Genomic DNA, 20961 nt, shown 5'->3' on the forward strand with positions numbered 1-20961 from the left:
TGCTCTTCTCTGGACCTGCTCCAGGACCTCAATGTCCTTCCTGAGCTGAGGGCCCAGAACTGGACACAGCACTCCAGGGGTGGCCTCACCAGTGCTGAGTCCAGGGCAAGAATCTTACATCAAAGTGCTTTCTGTGTCCTTCTAATCAACAGATTTATTATGACATGTAGTCATCTCAGTGAACAGTAAGTGTTACATGGCTTTAAACCAGAAATCAACTCATGAACCTTTTGTAGGGGCAAGTCCAGAAAAAGTGAAGGGCCACTTTTGGCAACGACAGTGGGACACAGGTACCAGTGCAGAGTGGGCAGAACCAGCAGTGGGGTGGGAAGGGGAGGGTACATGACTCCAAAACGGGCACTGTAATGGTACAGGAAAGTGTTAAGATAAAGCTATGACCTTGTCATGTTCCCCAAATGATGTGATGGTCTCAGACAACTTCATTAAATCCTGAAATTTCTGTGGTCATTTAGAGTTTCCTGGGAAAGGTGGCACAGCAGTTTTGGAGTCCCTAGGAATAAAACATAAGAAAAACTCCTATTCCAAGTTTTGCAAAATTTTTTTAGGAATAATTGTTCCTGGTTCCTAATTTCTTAGCTGTCCTTCTGTTTGTCCTTCCATACGTAGTTTAACTTTTTGTTTCAGACACCTGCCATTAGTTTGCATCCCCCATTACTTCTCTTGTCTTTAATCTTTTCTAACTTTAGAGGAGTGCATGTGAGAAACTGTAGAGATGAGAGGTAGTCCATTCTCACCTTTCTTACAGCAATAACCCTGTTGTAAACACCTTCAAAATTTTCATTAAAGAGGACATGAATTTTAGGAGCCAGGAGATGAATATACTTTAAAACTTTATATTTAGTCCATCCAAAGGTAATTCCTCATGAATTATGACAAAAAATGTGCTCTATAAATTACCAAAAACCAGAAAATAAACCTGGAAAGCAACAGAGAGAAAGTGGAAGGCAAAAGTATGTTAGAGTGTAATACTTGAGATATGATTGAAAGTTTAAAAAATCCTTCAACTGGAAAGTATAAACAGTAGGGTTTAATTTTATTATATATATTTTCATACATAGTATTTTGTCACAGTTTATTAGAAACTGATGTTGTGGATAGTCTGTTCTGCTGCCAAAGTTAATCTGTGTGTGTCTCACTTGAACACAGCTTCAGGTAAGTCATGACTTCAGAGTAAATATTACAAAGCAGGTGAATTGTCTGTTGAAGAGGAGTTTAAAGACTTGTTTAAAGTCAACTGGCAGCACCCTTTGCAGTTAACTTAAGATAATTAAAAATGTCAAATAATGAGAAATACTTAATTTTATCTTCATTATTTTCCAGTTCTCTCACTGACCTTTTTGAAACCTGGTTTTTGGTTGCCCGTTTTGGAGAATGGCTGGATGTTGCAGCAGAACAATTGCTGAAGGCTGCTGGACAACCAGGTGCTTTGCTGTGGCTGCTGGCATTTTACTACTGTCCTCAGAATGAAAACCAGCAAAGGACTCAGACAATGGTGGGTGATGTAGGGACAGTAAGTGGCAATGAGCAGTCAGTACTCTGAGTATATCTTATTGCTATAAAATAAATAGTGCACACCAGAAAAATTAAAGGTATTGACTTTACAAGGTCTCCAGGGAATTGTGGCAGTGGAGAAGTTGAAAGATAATGGTTTTCAATTTTCTTGTGACATTTAGAAAACATTATTCCTCTTTTGAAAGTATGTTATATAGATTAGCACCTTCTTGGCTTTCTTTGGGATGAATTGGGTGCTTTTAACCACAAGTAAAACTACCCTGGTGATGGTATTTTTTGAATCAGTGTGGCAGATTCCAGCATTCCTGTGTTGTGGCATCTGCTGAGAAGGAAACACAAGAAATCACAGCAGCTGAAGCAGAAAAGATACTTATCAGACACAGCCTTGAATCCTAACCTTGCCTATCTATTCTGATTTCTCTTACATATGCTTACTGGTTTTTGTCACGTGCAATAATGTAATAAGTAGGTAATACTCCCACGTGCTGTGTTTCTGACAGAAGGAACAGTGTTCTAACCTTATGCACTGCACTGCACAGAGAATGCTGTGTGTCTGTGTGTGCATGCAAATACATGAAAGCCTTTAATTTAAACCTATTATGCAAGTTTGATCTAGCCTAAGCAATCTAATCCACAAAGCCCAGATTCAGAATCTGGCTGCAACTTCTCTGGTTTTCCTTAATTTGAAAATGGGCTCTGTTTGATTTAAAAATGCAGCTCAGTACACGACACTAGTAAAATATGTTTTAATTTTACATCTAATGGTCCATGTACAACAGTGTATTATGCAATATTTTATTTCCTTTCCTCCCCCCTCTCACCACCCAGATGGCACTACAAACACAAGATCACATCCCAATCAATCACTTGTAAATTGTTTTTCTCCTGAGTTTCTTATAGTCTAGGGGGCTGGGGTGTTGGCTGAGCAGAGCTTTGTTAGAGCTCTGGTGAAGTAAAGGAGTCAGGATTGGCTTCAGAACACAGTTTTGGGAAGGAAGGCAACATGGAAGCAATACACGAGTGGATGCAATTGAAGCACTACAGGTGCAGATCAATGTGTGGAATATTGTTCTAACTCCAACCCTAAAGAACGAAATCCCTTTGTCCCATATAGGAAATAATTTCCCTGTGTGTCCCCTATTCTATCAGTTTGTTATTCTGTCATAAAATATGACAAACTTTAGAGAGAAAGGAGCTGTTCTACTGACAACCCAGGCAGTTACTCATCTTTTCCCACAGGTCTGATATTTCAGTTCATTATCATTCTTTTCTTAGGTACCTGAACTAAGACTTTTTTTTTTCCCCCATAGGTCAGGCCACTTCAGAGGCAAAGCCTCTGCCTATAGTTAGCTGTTTGCTTTTTCTTTTTATTTGTCCTTTGGCAGGTTAGCTCTCAGCTCTTTCACCTGAACCCCTGCCCCATTCACCAGTTAAGGATTAAGATGGCACAGGAACTGCTTCTGCTGTTCACTAGACTTCATCCAGGACTAAATACTCAGCTTCTCAATGAAATTGCTGGAGTCCTTTTATAACTTTAGGTTCTGAAATGTTGAAGGAACAATACTTGGAGGTTGGCACTAAGAATGAGACTCCTGGGGTACATGAGCTCTGCCATCCATTGCAGTCCCTGGCACATAGGATGAACAGGGGGATAAAGAATCCTGAATTCCAGTCACCTTTCTGTAGATTCTGCTGTTATTTGTGCCTCACATGTAATTGTGCACTGACTTAATCCAAGAATAGCAGCTTTTTCAGACTGTTTGATGTGAAATTATTAAAGGGGTGGGTCAATATCTGAAACAAATTGTCCCAATGAATATGGTTGAGAAACAGGTGTCCTTTTCCTTTGGGCCTGCAGTGGTGTGTTTTTCCATTGCTCCAGCAATCACTCATTTGTGTTTGTTCTACAAGTTTGTTTGGTTCATTTTTAATACAGTGAACAGAATTGTTGTCAGGATTTTTTGCAGTAGTTGCTTATAGTTTTTTTTCCATTAAGTAGGTGCCAAAATCTTCTGTTTCCTACTTTCAGTAAAAATTAGGTTTTATTGGCTAACTCACAACATAAAAACATAAGTTGCAAACAACACAGGAAGAAGGAAAAAACTTCATTCTTACCAGAACATTTTATCAGCTGAGGTCAGGTTGCATGGGGATTTAATTGATTTATAGCAGCAATGCTGAAATGAGCCCTTGAGGAGCCTCTGTTCTTTTTCCCACAATGCAAAAATCTGACCATGTTCTGCTGAGGGACTTTCTCCATTTCCTTACATTATTAAAAAAGGTAAAATCCTGGCTTGATGCCTGTCTGCTTCATTTGTAATACCAAAGAAAATAAAAAAACCCATTCTGTCCACCTCTCTGTGTGTGAATCAGTATAAAAGAAATGTGTACAGCCCTTCCTTCCCTGTTTTCCCAGCTAAATTCAAACTCTTTTCATGTTTGGGTAGTTTCTGCCAAGGATTCAGTTTCCTTCTAGTGAATAAATCCAAAAGAAAAATACCACAGATTTGACCTTTACTCTTCCCTGATCCTGCATCCTTTGGAATTATTTCCTACAGGTAGAAGTTCAAGCAGTCTACAATCATCTAATGATGCTCTTCAGCTGTACAGACCTTTCTCTCAGGGATCTGGAGGCTGCTGTGCACAGGATAAGGGAGACAGAGCAGTGCTGGAACCAGCACCTCATGACACATCTTCTGACCAGCTTTTTGCTCTTTTCATCTGGTGGACATATGGTTGCCCAGGAATGTATTGACCATGTGAGTGTTTCTTCTCTTTTTTCTTTTTTTCAGGTTATATATTTTACTATTTTGGATTTAAGTTTCTACCTTTCAGTAAAGAAAACACAGAGAATTACAGGAGGCCGTGACTACAGCAGCTGTACCCAACCTGCTACAAATCTACCTCAGCTACAGTCAATATGTTTGCCATTCACTTCTTGATAAGATCTCACTGAAAAGGTTGCTGTCCTGACTATACAGATGAAGAAATAGTTGAAATAGTAGCTTGCAGTTCATTTACATATAGCAAGGTAGCATATGCAAACATGTTGTTTCTCCAATTACAAATCACTCCCTAAATTATCCAGCTACTGCAGAGATGATGAAACTGTCTTCTCCCTGTTTTCCACGAGGTAGAGCAGGTGGTCACTGGGTGTTAGCACTGCTGTGAGAGAAGCCTGGTGCTTTAGCAAAGCCAGTGAGGAGAACAGTGTGGGAACTGAGAGAGAAGGAAAGAACAAAGAGCTCAGACAGCGTCTCTCAGGGTGTGACAAAAGCTGAAGAGGAGTAAAAGGTTGGAAGCTTGCCACAGTATCTTCTTGTTGTTGATGGCAGCCTTCAGGAATATTGGTGCAAACTTCAAAATGTGTTTGTGTCTCTTAAGATAGTGCTATCTCAGTGTGAGATTAAGAATTCTTTCCTAACTATAAAACCATATTCTTTTAAGAAGTCCACGACTCCTATGCAAGCACGTCTAGGGCCAGTGTGTAGTTTTAACACTTCCAAAGGGTTTTCCTTTCAGCAGCAGAGTGCTCTTCTATCTTTATAGGGTATATGGCATGTCTATTTTATGATACAGCTGTCTGAGTAAACAGACAAAACATTTCTCTGTTTAGGAAGGGCTATGATAATTCTCACATTTTAGGTGCAAGTTTAAAAATGAGCAACTTTTTTCTTAGCATAAGCATGTAGTGATAAAATGGGGGGGGGATATGTACATTTACAGTCTGCTATTTCTAGTTTCTCTTGAGTAGTGCAGCTGCTGAGCTGTGATGCTGTCGTGTACCAGCCTGTTACTTTAAACCTCTTCAGAAAGACCAAAGGCAATCTCTTGCTTCTTCATAGAAAGCAACATAACTAACTTCCAAAACTGAGTGCAGGGTGGTTGTGAGCTGTTGTAGGCCAGAGTTTGTTAGTGTAATTAATTCTGACTGTATAATCATTAATGTGTAACTAGGCTCTCCATGTGATTTGAGAAGGACTGAAGGCAGTATATGAAAGGCAGAATGGTGTTGAACTAATTTGGGATGCATGGCTGTGGTTTTGGTTAGCACAGTAAACTTCAGGTTTAACACAGCAAATAACAAGGAATAAAGTCCCTCCTGATCTGCAAAAATTGCAGCTTAGGATCTTTTCCTGGTATTCTGTCATCTTTGGGGGGAGGGATTTATTTTTACTTTTGAAAGCTTTACAGAACTGAATTGTCTCCCCAAACACACGCAGAACCTTCATGTGCTTTTAGTTGTTTTCTCTGGAGATGACTTACAAATGGTTACACTATCCATTTCTCTTTCCTTTAAATAGTTTCTGACCTCTTGATTTGTTCCACTTAAACTTGAGGGAACAGTAGAAAATCTCAAAGTTGCTCAGTTCCACTGAGGTGAATGAAAAGAGAGACCTTGGGCAGAAGTTGCTTCTCATGTGTTCAGTGGTGAGGGACAGATCCGTGGTTTTGTTGTAAATATTAATGGAGAATTCTTAGTATTTAGCAACATAATTGCATTATTTCCCATCTTCTCTGTTTTCCTTCAGATTACTGAGACAACTGACACAAGCAAGGAAGTTTACAGCCTTCTTATCCGTACTGCACACAGACTGAAACATCTTGGAGAAGGAAACCAGAGGACTGTCAAGCTGCTGAATGAACTCCTTCAAAAACTTACATTGAAAGTTTAGATTTTTAATATCATCTATTTATCAGGCCAACAAATCAGATCTTCAACTGTCTTTATTTGTTACTGTCAGAATTCCATTAGCATCTTGCACTGCAGGTTACCAAGGGTAGAAAGACACATACATAAGCGTATCTCCTAATTTCCTATTCCCTCATCTATATTTTAAAATAGTCTGTTGTTTGGAAATGTTAATCTTTTGAAACATGATAATAAATATTAAAGATGGTTGAAAATTTTGTTCTGAACACCTCCTGCAACATGAGACCTACATCAGTTAAAGCAGTTCACTCATCTCCTTGTTGTTTATCTGGCTGAGGATCAGTTTTTCTCCCGAATCACAGATCTGGGGGTTTTTTTTTTAGCAAACCATATCCAATTGCTTGATTGGTAAGTTGTTCCTAAAATGTTTTGTTGTATAATTCTGCTTTTATGAAACCAACACTGGTCTCAGATGATTCATGGTGAAGGTACTCCACGTTCTCAGGAAGTCAGGGATGTTTCCTCAGCTCTTTCCTTCTTTCTGAAAATGTTTCCAACATGAAACTTCTCCCAGATTTGCTAAATGTGTTTCTTTCAGTGCTGCAGCTTCCACAGGAGAGTGTTCACTGCAAAGCGCTATTCCAATAGCTGCTCTTTGTCAGCAGAGCAGGTAAAGATTGCTTGTAGAGCCCACTGAACAGTGTGCCATGACTGATGGTATTGTTGGTCATTCAAGGAATATTTTCTATTATTCAGACAAAATAGGGCAGGCACAGCAGAGACATAAGGACATTTTCCAGTTTGAGGGCCAAATTTCCTAAAAGGAGCATATGGTTGCAAATCATTGCCTTCATTTCTGTGTCCAGAGGTGGTTTGCTTCCTTCTTTGTTTAGGTTTTTTGTCTCATACAAAGAGCACAGACAGGGAGCAATGGCTTACTTTTTTACCTTGGGGGAAGTATTTGTCCCAAGAAGTTTTGTGAACCTGTTCCTAGCTTAACCAGAAAAATAAGCAGGCAGAATAGTAATAACAGGGGATCATAACTTTCCTCAGTAATTTGTTCTCATGTGTTACTTGGGTTTGGTGCCAAAACTTGTGCTGTGTTCAAAGGTGCTGCTTGGAATACTGTTCTCACATATAAAATCAGTCATGTATCTTGAGTCAATACAGCTTTTTGAATGTAACATTTGTTTTTGAGCAAGGGAAAAAAAAACAATGTACTTAGTGTCCCTTGGCTGTAACAAGTGGAAAGATATTTTCTGTAATGCTGTTGACTGATTTCTTACAGTTTTGTTCCTAGTGAGTCATCCTGCAGGAGTTACATGCCCTCTCAATGGGTTTGCTAGTGAAGTAAAAGCAAATACATAACGTGTGTCTGTGAAGGAAGGTTTTTTTTTCCCTTTCATTCAAAATGAAAATTCAGAAAGGATACGTTGCAATTTTTCTGTTCTTCATAGCCATACATATCTAAATAAGCAAAATCAAGCAACTCAAGTTTTCTGTTCCCTGAACACCACACCTGAAAAGCATGGGATTCTGTTAATTATTTGCTGATCACAAACTCTGAGGTGTTTGTGTGGTGGAAACACTTGTGGAGTCTCAACCCAGAATGATAAATAACCTAAAATTTTAATCCAAAGGAACAATGATTTTTCTTTTGCCTGTTTAATTTCTAATCTTGGATGTGGGGCTCTTTGGTTATCTTTTCTCCATAGTATGCCTATATGTAATATTAACTACTTAGAAAGATTGGCAAATGTGATTCTTGCAGTTTAGTTAGGTGGATGATATGGGTATTATATTTAGATGTGTATTACACCTTTTGGAGGGGAATTTTTGTGTCTTTTCACACCATTTTTCCACCAAAAAAATGCATAAAAATTATTCTAACATTCTTATATAAAAATCAATATCCTGATAAATAGGGATAAGTCAATTCAAGAGGAAGGAAATGTGCAGTGAATGCAGTAAAAACCCAAAATTAGCAGTGAATTGGTGCATTCTCATTTTCCTGTGTTTGGCTTCTTAAGAAATACTGCATGATTTAAATATTATAAGGAGAGTTTGCTCGTTTCAGGAGGCTTTTAAGGAAGAAACCTAATTGATGCTGTCTGTAACTTAAAACAGATACATGTGTGCTGGCATTCCTCTTGCTCTATTTAGCATAGCTGTTGTAAATCTTTGGCATTTCTTTTTCCTTGCTCTTTCACAGTGCTTGAATTATGATCTGACTTTGACGGAGGCTGTGATTTTGTGGGATGTTGAATCTCCTTTTTCCAGTTTGGCAGTGGAAGGCAGCGGGGATTTGGTGGATGTGAGCGATGGAGGATTTCTCATGTCGTGGCTCCTGCGTTGCCCACCCAACGTGCATCTTCTCCTCTGTAACTGCTGCTTTCTGGAAATGTCCTTTGGAGCCCTCAGGGTTGTACTTTTATGCTGAACCAGCCAAGGAGTTCTGAAATCAGGCTCCCAGTGGCTCGTTCCCTGCCTTCTGTCTCCAGGTCACACCCTGGTTGTGGATGTGCACTGAGCACAGAGAATGTTCAAAACCCTTCTGCTCCAAGGCATTGCTTTGGGTAGGAACAGAGACAGTGCATTTTTCTTCCTTGTTAATTATGCTTCTTTCCAGTCTAAGGCTGCTGAGTTACAGCTTTTTGAATTCTGCAAGCTTTCCAGCGTGGGGCCAGGTGATTTCTGTGGGTTTTCCTCAGGAGGGGAAAAAAAAAAAGACCCTGTCTATGGCTGTCACTTAATCCATATCTCAGTGCAGTGCCAGTACAAAGCAGAACACATTTTATTTTGTGATGTATGATGGGAACAGGTATCTTGTTAGATACTGCAGTTTAGCTGACCAGCAGTAACGTGGTAATCTGTTACTTCTAGGGTTTGTGATTAAGTTTCTGTACCCACAGCATTGTAAGTGCAAAGAGGTGTTAATAAACAGACTGAAGATGCAGGTGAGATAATGTTGGTTTTGGTAAGCTGAAATCCATGCCAGTGTGGTGTGTTGGGCTTGGCAGGGGTACAATACAAAATTAGCATTACACAAGTTTAGGATAAAACATCTAGCAAAAATTACTTGCAATTATTAAACAAACACTGCTAAACCAGGTTTACTCCATTTTTTTGTTCTATTATCTAACAACACAATAAAATACTTATGTTCTGTGTGAATAAGTAGTAAGTGAATGAGTAATTCATGCTAAAAATGCCATGCTAATTAAAATGCAGTTTTTCTTGTGATATAAGAAGTGTGTAGAAAGGTGATAATTTGTAACATGGAAATGTAGTTTCCTACTAGACCCACGTTTGAAAAGTCAGAACCTGGATTGTTTTGGGAGGAGTCCTCCATGAGAACACTGAGCACGTGTTTGCATCCATGTTTTTATACTTCCCCAACAGTCTGCAATGACTTTGTTATGCAACCTACATGTTTTGCTGGGCAACACCAGCAAACCACTGTAGTGCTGGAGGCATGCCACACTAAATTCATAGCAGTATTCATACTGCTTAAATCCACTCCTCTGGCAAGTTTGTGATACAATTTTTCCTTGTGATACAAATTTTGTCCCTTTCCCCCAGCCAAGATAGTTTAAAGCTCTGTCACTGAGCCCCACTGGCTTCTGTGCTAGAACTCTTTTTCCCCTCTGAGATTAGGTCAGATGACAGGAACAATGACCCTCTCTTTTCTATCCTTTTCCATAAAAATATCTGTTAGGCCCATCAACTTGTGCAGATGCATCTTGAAGAGATGATGTTTTTACATATTCTTGACCAAACATACTGACATACACTGTGCTTGAGATTTCCCATGGGTATGTGCCAGTTAGCCTGTATGTACAGTTTACTCACTCCTTGATGCTTTGATTTTATTTCTTGGCTTGTGGGTTTATTTTGAGGCTTCCAAAACAGGTTCTTGCAATATGTCAGGTGCCTGCTACTGTTAGAAGTTCCATTAATATGTCACATATGAGAAAGCAGCTTTTGTTGGTTTTGACTGATGATGCCATGACTTCTGCTGTGTATAAGTTTTCTGAAAACAGGACTTCAGCTTTTTTATTTCAAGCCAACTTGTAATGGTAGCTTGAAGGTACAATTTCCCCTGTGTACTCTCGTTCCCTGTAGAAGCCACCAGTAAGTGTTTTAAGTGCTTTTAATCTCATGACTGTGCTGCACTTCCACATCAGCTTCAGATGCCTGTGAACAGAGAGAGAAAAGCCAGTATCACATTCCATGGAGAAGGAGTGAGGCCTTGGAATGTGGCCATGACGTGTGTCTGTGAGTTCAGGCACTTTGTGGATTCCCAGTAGGCAGAACCATTGGTGTCTTTTCTGGAGACGTGACAGAAGGACAAATCTTGTCTCTATAAGCCACTGATTTTCTTCTTCAAATGCATTGCAAAACCCACAGAACAGTTTCACAGGATAGTTTCAACCTTCCTTTCTTTTGTGCTTCTCTGCCAGAACACAGTGGTCAGTGCTCAGCAATAACTGCTCCACACACCCCCCAGGACACACTGAACTGCTGCAGTTGCTTTCTCTGACTGGCTTGACCCAGGCCATGGGTGGACACTGAGCAAGCCCAAACCTTGCAGTTGAGCTGTAATTTTGGAAAGATAATTCTGTTGGGATTTAAAGGTTTCAGATGATAGCTGCTGACTATTTTTCATCATAGTTTTTCTGATCTTGATTTCTTTGCTCGCTGTATTGGCAGAGGAAGCTCTCAGACATGGTTACTCTTCAGGCAGAACCACTGCCTTTTTTTTCCTTCTCTTCCTTTCTGCCCAGGATCCAAGATGAATGGTCAAATGGTAGATCTAGTCACTTTATCTTTTTTGTTGTTGGTGGTTATATTTTTAGAATGGAATACCCTGAACTTACATAAACATTGTAGAATGAAGTTGAAGAACTTGAATGTAAAATCACACATGGGCTGAATATCTGTTTTTTCTCCTGAGATCCTTCACTCATATACTTATATCTAACCATGCAGTCTGTAAATCAGCTGTTCTCTGCTCTGATTTCTTCAGATTTGGCAAAAGTAATTGTTATCATAGAGAAATGAAAGAGGAGAGTTTGGTATTGATGCTGTCTCCTCTCTGCTTCAAAAATCATGCATTTGAACAGGCCAGTAATTGTCCACCACTTAAACTTTAACTCTGTTTTGGGACAGTTCTTCCAAATGCATTGCAGAGTCCGGCAATCCACATCTATTTAAAGAAAATATGAAAAGGATTCCCGTGTGACATCCTGTTGTGGTGCCACTTCCATGGTTTTCCTGTCAATTCAGTTTTCTTTTGTGAATCTGAAAGACAGTTTAGCTCTGATTTTTTCAGACATTCACAGAGCAAGCTCCTCCTTCCTGACTGCCCTGGGGGCAGTGGGTCCTCACCACCTCTGAAACAACCAGAAACCACAGTCTGTAACAGCTGTATTTCAAGACAGGGAGGGGTATAATTTTTGGTGATTTGGGGTTTTGCATGTTATAAGCCTGTGGTTTTGACGCTGAAAGCTCTTGATGCAAAAATATAATGCTAAAAATACACCAATTTCAGCATTTACCTTCGTTCTGTTGTGTGGAGCTTTTCTCAGCGTCACATCTGTCCTTCAACTGATGCTGGCATTGCTTCATAATGGTAAAAGAGAATCAGATACCCTCAGAACTAAAAAAGACTGGTCTTACTATTTTCTTAGTGTGACTGATTCCCCATTCCCATTCTTTCCTCCGAGCTCTCAAGTGGGAAACTTGTTATTCCTGGGATTTGACTGAAGAAAGGAGAGGCAAAAATGCTCGGGGTAGGTGTGTGTAGGAACCATGAAATGTCATAGATGGGCTTTCTTGTTTGTGCATAAAACTGACAATCTCGTGATTATTCCTCTGACTCCTCATGCAAAGAAGGAAAGAGTTCAGCATTTATGTCATGTAGTTGCATCTTTTTTATATTCAAGCAAAGACAGACAATTTTTTCCCTCAACTAAAATTAGGAGCTTATTAAAAAGCCTTTGTATAGTCAAAAGGAATAAGAGATGATAATGATGGGCAGTTTCAGCTCGAGTGGTGGCAATGACAAAATCTTGATGGATTGTGGAGTGATATTGCCCTGCCACATCTGGGAAGAGGAATGGAGGAGGATGCCATGGCTGTGGGACATGTAGGGAAATGCTGGCTGAAGGGGCATGTGAAAGGCAGAATGAGGGGCAGTGAGGTTCCCTGCAATTAGGGAACAAGAAAAAGTAATAGTGCTTTTCAGGTGGGAAATTGAGTAAATAGGAATGAACTGTGATTGGCCCTGTTTGGCAGTTAAAGGGGTGAGTTTGGGGCACAGCGAGAGACAGGTGCAGACTGGAGTGAGATGGTTGCTGACGAATTGTAATTTTGAGTTTTGTTGTATTTGCAAGAGTTGGCTGTAAGGGGGTACAGTTGTAAAGCAAATAACTCTTACTACCAGATACAAGACAACTGCCAAACAAAGTTGGACGTTGCTGTGATGTAACAACCTGAGGTTAAAAAACAAAAAACAAAACAAAAACAAACAAAAAACCAAACAACAACAAACAAACAAACAAAAACCAAACCAAAACAAAAAACCAAACAAACAAAAAAATTTTTTTTCTGTGTGGCAGGTGATGACCACTGTCCCTTCAGGATTAAAGATGAAGTGAAATACGTTATGGTGCCAAACAGCAGCTTCTCAAAGCAGCCTGTTCAGAGGGAGTCAGGAGGGCTGGGGACAGTGACAGTGGCAAAGCAGCCACCATGAAATGTCCCTGAGTGAGTGTCAGGAGAGACACAGGTCCCAGACACAGTCCCAGACACAGGTCCCAGCAGGCCCAGAGGAACAGCCTGGAGCAGCCAGACGTGGCAATTTTCAGAGCTGACTGAAGCGAGCTGCGTTAAGCAAAGGCTGCAGTGATGTTCAGCTGCTGCCCAGAGTGTGCCAAACCCAGCAGAGCTGGCACGGCCACAGTGGGGCAAAAAGAAAACCAGGCTTGTGCCTGGGAGTGCTGTTGGGGCACTGTGCTAACACACTGCAGTGCTCAGCTGAAAATGAAGTTCTGTGTCCTGATGTATAAATTATCATGCAAAAGCAAATCTTTGCACAACTGCAGTTTCTGCATGCTTCCAGGTAACAGCAAATGCCTGTGCTGGCAGCTATCAGCACCAGGAATCAGGGCCTTAATTTTGTGCAGAAAATATGCACTCAGTTCAAGCCACAGCAAGCACACAAATGAAGTTAATCTCCCAAGCAGTGTACAGATGTCTCAATTTCTTTATGCACTGGCATATTTCAGTGACATAAAATGTCAGCCTGGCAGCAGGGTAAGTTTTAAAATAATTCTTCCAGCATATTGTGCCCACAGAAACAAAGGAACATATCCATGGCAGTGTATATGTTCACTTCAGTATTTTGTATATGTGCCTAAACTGAGTATACTTGTGATTAAATTCTAGATGAGTCAGGCCCCTCTATTTAGTTGCTTCATTGTCCTTTCTTGCAATTCATTATTTTTATTTATTTATTTATTTTACTACTAATCTGGGCATCAAAGATTGGGGGCAAGAACAGAAAGACACTCAGGTGTCTGTTAAAATCTTTTCCTGTTATGGAAGACATCAAACATGACTCATGAATTCTAGATATTTTACAGCTTTAAAAGACCACAAGATTCATTATAAAGACTACAAGATGTATTAATTTGCATTTAGATATGAAGAATGTTGTGGAATAGGGTTTTCTTTAGGCTCCTTAGGCCTTCTTGTTTCCTCAGGCTGCCCACTCACTCAGTTTGCATTTCTGGCCAGATTTGCTTCCAGACCTTTTCCCTTCCCTCCTGTGTGTGAGGAATGGACAACAGGGTACAGCTAATTCCCTCCTAAAGGAGAAAGCACAGAGACAGCAGCAGCTGCAAACACCTCCCAGCAAAGCTGCAGCGAGCAAACAAAGCTGTCAGCAGAGTGGATGTGTCACTCTGGGCTTGGCAGAGAACGTGTGTGACCAGGAACTCGTGTCCTCTGCGGGGCCAAGGCACTGCCAGGTCACCCCTTGCTGTGCTCTGCCTTTCATCTGAAGAAGTGACCCAGTAAGTGGCAGAGGAAAATAGATGGTGGCCCTTGCCTAACTGTATGAGTACAGTTTTTATTTCATCTGACATTCATTTTTACAGTTAAAAGCTACGTCCAGAAAAGAATCCCCCAGATCCCAAACAGATGCTGCCCTGATGGGATAAGTGGGAGACAGTCCAGCCTTCTGCACTGGGCTTCCTGGTGCCATTCAGAGCAGAACTGCCACTGTGCTTGGAGAGGACTGAATTAGGGATGGGCATTACCCTTAAAAACCCACCCTTACAAAATGGTGTGTTTTATTCAGAGAGGGCTGACCATGAAACAGGTAGAATGAAAGCTGAGTGGGGCAGAAGCCACCTCTGGGGGTGTCTGTTTGTCACAGCCACACACACTGACATGGCAACACACACCAGACTTCAGGTCTTAGTGTTCCCCTCCAAATGCCCATTTAAGGTTCTTACATTTCTGCCACTTGCCCCAAAAGCCTGACTGTGCTTAAGAACAAACAACAACTGTGCAGTTCCATTGGATTTCAGCGTGTGGACAGTCAGCTCTGGATTGCAGAATCATAAAATACACTGAGTTGGAAGGGACCCACAAGGATCACTGAATTTGATTCCCGGATGGAGGGATCATTTCACAAAACATGTTTTTCAATAATGATTTTAGTTACCGTAAGTTTGGAAATGTTTTGTTGTTGTTGTTGCTGTTCACTTATTTACTACAATTAGAGCCCCTACAGCTCAGGAAAATAACACAGAAACACCCACCTGGAGAGAGTCTTGAGTAAGATGAATAACACTGTTGTTTTTTTTCTGCTAAGCTTTCAATGGTGCCTATTAAAAACTCAAATAATTAAATGACAGTCTGTGGCTCACTTCCAGTGCTTTTTTCATGATTCAGAAGGATTTTAAACTAAGAGAATGCTTGTATCATGATAATGACCCTGCTATATAATACATACATGAATCTCCTATTAGCTCTTACTCATGATGAGTTATGGTCACAGAACTATTCAATGCTGCCTTTAGGTTTTTTCCTAATCTGGAGCCTCACTGTATTTCACAATCGTTTGATTAGCAACAAATGGCCCTATAAGACCTGATAAAGGGCCAGGATTGCCACCTCTTTGCCATTTTTTAGGTCGTTTGGTGTTAATGTTTTAGTTTCTGTTCATTTTCTCAGTTGCTGCCATGAATGATGGATCACAAAGTTTGTAGTGAGGGAAATGTTCAAGTTAATGCTGCTGAGACAGACTGGGACAGCTGCAGCAAACAGAACGAACTGTGCTGTGCTCAACAATAACAAAAAATGCAAGCAGCTTGTTTTGAAAGAACCAAAATGTGGTGATACTTGCAGAGGTGAGGAGTGCCTTACTCGCTCTATAGTTTTAACAGGAGTGCCCGTGAAGAGGCTTGCAGTGTTTTTAATTTCTGTGTGTCTTATGCAAGAGTCTTATCCAGCTCTGGGTTTTTTCCCTTACACAATGGAAAAGGCAAAAAGCAAGCTGGTGGCCTCTGCAGGAAAACCTGTGAAATGAGGCAGAACTCTTTTCTGAATGGGCTCCTGTCAGAGCTCCATCTCTGAGTGTGACCACAGAAGTCACTGTGGTGTCTGGGCCCTTCTTGGACAATTTCCTCACTCTTGCTGCACTCGAAAGAACTCGCTGAGTGTCCCATTCATCACTCAGGTTTTGACACTGTAAGCCTGGAAAGGGAGAGGTCAGGAAATGTGGTGAGGTGAAAAGGAACTGTACTCTTTGTCCTGAAGTCACTGTTGAGGCAGGCTCTTACTTCAGATGCTGAGAACAAAAATGTAAAAGAAGTTACCACATTTAATTTTTCTTGTTAATATCCACTAACTAACATCTTTCAGCTGCTTTTCTCCTGCTGCAAAAGCAGGAATGGAGTCATTCTTTCTCCCAAGTTTGTGAATGAATGTTGCAATGGAAAGAACTAGACATACTTGAAAAAAAATATTTATTTTTACTAGATCATTTTATGTAACACAAGAGAGTACAAAAGAAATATGTTCACAGATTTTTGTGTTTTAAATTCTTACTCTCTGAAAGGACCAATTAAAACGTCTTCTAGAAGTGTAGTGCTCCACTGACCAGGAAAGAAGAGCTACAATTGAAATATCACTGTGCAAAAGGAGCAGCACAGGGGTATAAAAGACACTTTCAGAAAACAGGGCTGGCATTTCTGGTAAAATTTAACCTAAACATCACAGAGAGAAAATGCTGATCTTTGTTTTTCTTTCAGTCCCATCACTTCACCAGGATGATGGTAGGTCACTTTCCACAGATTAATTATGCTTCTAATTAATTTCCCAAGTCCCATCCCAGCTCCTGCTAATTTTATGTGAGGCATTTTTTAATATGACAAAGAAGTTACAAACAAAATTTGAAGTATTCAATACAGTTTAATCAAATTTCAGAACCTCTAAATAACTGCAGTGCATAAATTGTTCAAATCAAGAGCCCTTGGTATGTTCAAACTGGAATGGTTGTGTTATCAAAGACCAAGGACAAACCCCAAATGTCTTGAATCAAAGAATCACCTGAAGCCAGAGTAACACGTGTGTGTGCAGTTTGTTTTGTGTGCATGTGGTCTCAGTTACAGTGAGCCTCTGGAAACACAGAAAGGTAAATATTTCTGTCAACTGATTGTTTGAGCAGTCACATAATCCTTCCTTTGATGTTCCGGGTCAGTGAAATCCCAGTACCATCGGGGTTTAGGAGCACATCTATTAAAAGAGTTTCTCTGTGATCATTCCTGCAACGGAAACAGCATTTAAAGTTATTACTCTGCCACGGTACAGGAATATCTGTGCATTCTTGACTGCCCCAGCTTTCCAAGAGGAGTTGTTTTCCAGGTTACCAGCAGAGCGTAACTGTGGCTGCAGAGTTCAGAACTGCTGTTCTCTGCAGAGTCCTTGAGCTACCACAGGGGCTGGGGAGGACGGGGAGGGTTCATGGTGGAAGCACATTCTCCTGCTGATTAGCAGGTTGCTCTGAACATAATGTTGGAGGCAAGTTCCCAGAGCAGTCCTGTGTGATGTGCTACATAACCACACACAGTTCTCTCAACAGTACTGAGGCAGCTTCTCCACCTGAGGCCATTCAGTGTTTACCATCAGGACATCACAATGTACAACGGGTCATTTTGGGAGAGAAAACGGCAACAACATTTCCCAACGGCTCCTAGAAAAGGTACAGCTTTTTTTGCTCTCGGGCTCGACTCCTGTTCCTGCTGAACTGAGCCAGTGTGTAAAATCAGAACTGATATCAGCTCAGTAGGCACCGGAGGACGGGTCCATCCACAGCCTGGAGCAGCAGCACCGTCAGTGGGTCCCGACTGGAGCTGCCACCGTTTCCTGCAATGACACACAGAGCTAAACTACAGCTGCAGAGAGAGCAGGACAGCATCCGTTACAGAGGAGACTATAAAACAAAGCTTTATTGACAATTTCAGCTTAAAATCACAGACAGTATTTCCTCTGACCTTTGGGGAAGCATGGAAACCAAATTACTGTGGGCAACACCTCACGCTTGCAGTCAGACTGAGAACTTCAGGAGTGCTGTTTATTCTCAACTAAAAGTCTTTGGTCCTCCCTAAGTCACCTCTGCCTCTCGTCCCCCATGTACTGAACCTCACACACATACATTCACTCCAAATCTACCCATCCAGCAGCAAGGTATCTCAGCCAGCAAACGCTCTCTGCCCTGCACAGAGTCTCCTCTCCTTTCTCCTCAGGTGCAGAACTTAGCCACTGTGAACAAAGAGGGCAACAATCACTGTTCACCAATCAGCTAAGCTCTGCACCTCCACAGAGAGGTCTCCGTCTCGGCAGAGATCATTTTCAGAGGAGGGTCTTCTGTGGTGCTCTGCTGCTTTCCTCTTTTTTGGTTTGGTTTTTTTTTTTGGTTTGGTTTTGTCTCACGGCTGGAGAGGGTTCCACGCTGTGCACGGCTCAGTTATGGTGATTTCATGCTGGCAGCTGCGGTCATGGCTCTGTGGTAATCCCTGGCAATGTGATTTTAATCTTAAATCACAAATCATCATGCCAGGAACCCAAACAGCCACAACATTGAAAGGAAATGGAGCAGTCACACAGAGTATTGCACTCAGTATCTTTATGTCACAGCTCATCACACACTCCTAGTCTGCCTGGAAAGCCAAAGGGGCAATTCTAGACTGTTGCTCACACATACACACCATGGCATTGTCCTGTGCTAGGTACTTACCATCAGAAGCTTGTAGAAATTTTGATTTTATTACTGAAGGAACTATAAGAAGTCAGTTCCTAGTACAGTAGTACCAGAACAAACTGCATCTCCGTGTTTCTGGCCTTCAGAAGGTGGCCTTCACTAGAAGACATCTCACAGATTAGGAATTGTTGAACATAACTCAGATTCCTGTGAGTCCTTGGTAACTGGGAGTACACAAGAGTCTCTGAGCTGTACCTGTTTTAAAAGGTGGCTCCCCTACTCCACAACTGATATCCTGGCACTCTACAGTCTGATCCACCTTTCCCAAAACAGTTTTCTTGGCAGGCACAGTTCCTGTCTATACAGAAGAATGACATGGCTTTTCATAAACAAACTTGCACTTGCTTTCATAGAACCTGTCATTTGCTGTATTTCATATAAATATAGTAAACCCCAAGGAATCAAGTGGAAATCACTGTCAAATACTGCTTGAACAGGAGAAAACTGAGATTTCTGCTTGGTACCAATTAGATGATGATGATTTTGCTAAAGTAGATGCCTGAATTTTGATACCACAAATTAACCATAAAGTTACATGAACAACCAAGGCAATCAGTCTGTTGGGTGAGTGAGTTGCACCACAAATCACAGATCTGAGGTGGCTGCACTGGAAGAAACCTTCCTACCACTCTGAATTGCTTACATGCTGAACGTGCACGTGGGACACTGTAAGGTTGCCTCTGACTCCTCAAACAGACTGAGAAGTGGGAAGCACCTTTGCAAATTCACAGTTTATACCCTACAGTAACTATTCCATGAATACTTTTTGCAATTCTGCTTCTTCTCTGGTGATTTCTCCCCACCAATTTGGTAAACAAGCCAGATTCTTCGTGTTAAGGCTACTCTTCTTACCTCATAATCAATCTTCAAAAGCCTCATTGCCCTTAACACAAAAAACATTTGAATTATCAGCTTGCTCCCAAATCATTCAGATTTGCTTTCAAGTCCAAAGCTTCATATTTCCACTGTGATCAGACTCTATTCAAAGACTGTGCTGCCTACCAAGTAAACACACAGCTCCATTAAACAGAAATCCTCCTTGCACAGCTGCAATTTTTCTTTCTGTAAGCACTGTTAATGCAGAATGGGAAACAACTGCAGGCAGAGCCTTCCTTGGCCCTTTGGACTTACAGCTGCCTCTTGTATAGTCCATTACAAGGTCTACAACAAGGCCACGTTCTCCAGCCAGTGCCTACATGTGTGTCACTCACTGCTCCTGCAGCTGGGCTTAAAACAAAGGAAAAAACCCAACAAGATATTTAACAAGAGTTATTTCTCCACCTGAGCAGCCACAGGCAGCACAGAATGCCAAAGTTTAGTGAGCTCTGCATGTTCTTTCTTTATGAAGCAAAATCAGGGTGTTTAGATTAAAATGAAAAATCACCTCTTCAGAACAACATCTCTGCCACCACTCTGGCTGAGGACACATCCATGTGCTCTTGTGCTGAAGCAAAGCATTTACGTGCAAGTTCTTGTTGTTTTGCATCTTCATTCACCATTAATTCACCATAGAGATACACCCCCATAGCCTGAAAGAGGAACATAACACACAGGCATCCTACTACCAGTAACAACCAGTTAGTCATTCCACTGACCTCCCAGTACTCATTTAAACTGTAAATGAAACAAAACAAACAATCCAAAACACAGAAAATACCACATACTCTGTTACACCCACCCTCCCCACAAAAAGAAGTAGTTTTCCCTGGATCTTTTTAGCCTAAGGATGGTTGTCTATATGCTGTGTTAAGTGTGTAAAAACAGATTATTAATATAAGAGGTCTATGTTACTTTAAAAAAAAAATTCTTACTCCACTTTCCTTGCCACTCTTCAAGTTGAATACTTTTTTCTTTTATCCACAACCTGATTTGTTTCCAAATGTCCCTTAAGGAAACAGCTTGCCTTTCCTTCAACAGGACACACATTTTCTTTCCAGTTGGGATGTTTAGACAGTCATCCATGAACAAAGACTGAGGCAGCCCACTCTGAAATGCCCATTTGGCAATTTGGTAACTGGACATCAACTGAACATGGTCAGGTCTGTGTTTCACACCCCCCTTTACACCTGAGATACAGCTGAACATGCATAAATCCTGATTTGGTAAGAAGGCAGGCTCTTCCTAACTACTTATTCTGGACACAGAAGCTGTAAAAATTGTACAGGGGCACCTCAGCATGAGATCTGGGCCCCTCTGACACTGCCAGGAAAGCACTGGCTACTTAACAGGAAACACTCTGGGGATTGCCTTTTTTTTCTGATGATACAGTATTTTTCAGCTAATTACAGGAATTCAGTGAGTCTTAAGCTGCACTTACCAAAATAGGATTACACGTGCAACAAAATGTTAGCAGCTTAGCATGCTGACTTTCACAGTTATTGTTTGGACTTGCAGGGTAGGAAAAATTTGGATAGCACGGAGAAAACACAGTTTTTAA

At 41.0% G+C, this 20961-nt stretch overlaps 2 protein-coding genes across 8 annotated transcripts in view; one reads left to right on the forward strand and one right to left on the reverse strand.

The window, feature by feature from the left end:
- Nucleotides 1-7545, forward strand: part of FANCC (FA complementation group C) — a 53429-nt gene extending 45884 nt beyond the window's left edge. For all 3 annotated transcript variants that reach the window (XM_027709108.1, XM_027709110.1, XM_027709109.1), the window contains exons 14-16: nucleotides 1342-1513; nucleotides 4092-4292; nucleotides 6066-7545. In XM_027709108.1, the coding sequence (XP_027564909.1) occupies nucleotides 1342-1513; nucleotides 4092-4292; nucleotides 6066-6209 (517 nt within the window). In that variant the 3' untranslated portion in view covers nucleotides 6210-7545. The remainder of the gene's footprint in view (nucleotides 1-1341; nucleotides 1514-4091; nucleotides 4293-6065) is intronic.
- Nucleotides 7546-14958: 7413 nt separating this feature from the next.
- Nucleotides 14959-20961, reverse strand: part of AOPEP (aminopeptidase O (putative)) — a 147326-nt gene continuing 141323 nt past the window's right edge. For 3 of the 5 annotated variants that reach the window (XM_027709102.1, XM_027709106.1, XM_027709101.1), the window contains 2 exons: nucleotides 19909-20053; nucleotides 15972-17028 (listed from right to left, as the gene is read on the reverse strand). In XM_027709102.1, coding sequence (XP_027564903.1) covers nucleotides 19913-20053 — 141 coding nt within the window. In that variant the 3' untranslated portion in view covers nucleotides 15972-17028; nucleotides 19909-19912. The other 2 variants (XM_027709104.1, XM_027709105.1) reach the window with 2 other exon arrangements.

This window comes from Neopelma chrysocephalum, unplaced genomic scaffold (assembly GCF_003984885.1).
Source record: "Neopelma chrysocephalum unplaced genomic scaffold, ASM398488v2 Primary Assembly neopelma1_96687, whole genome shotgun sequence".
Taxonomy (NCBI): domain Eukaryota; kingdom Metazoa; phylum Chordata; class Aves; order Passeriformes; family Pipridae; genus Neopelma; species Neopelma chrysocephalum.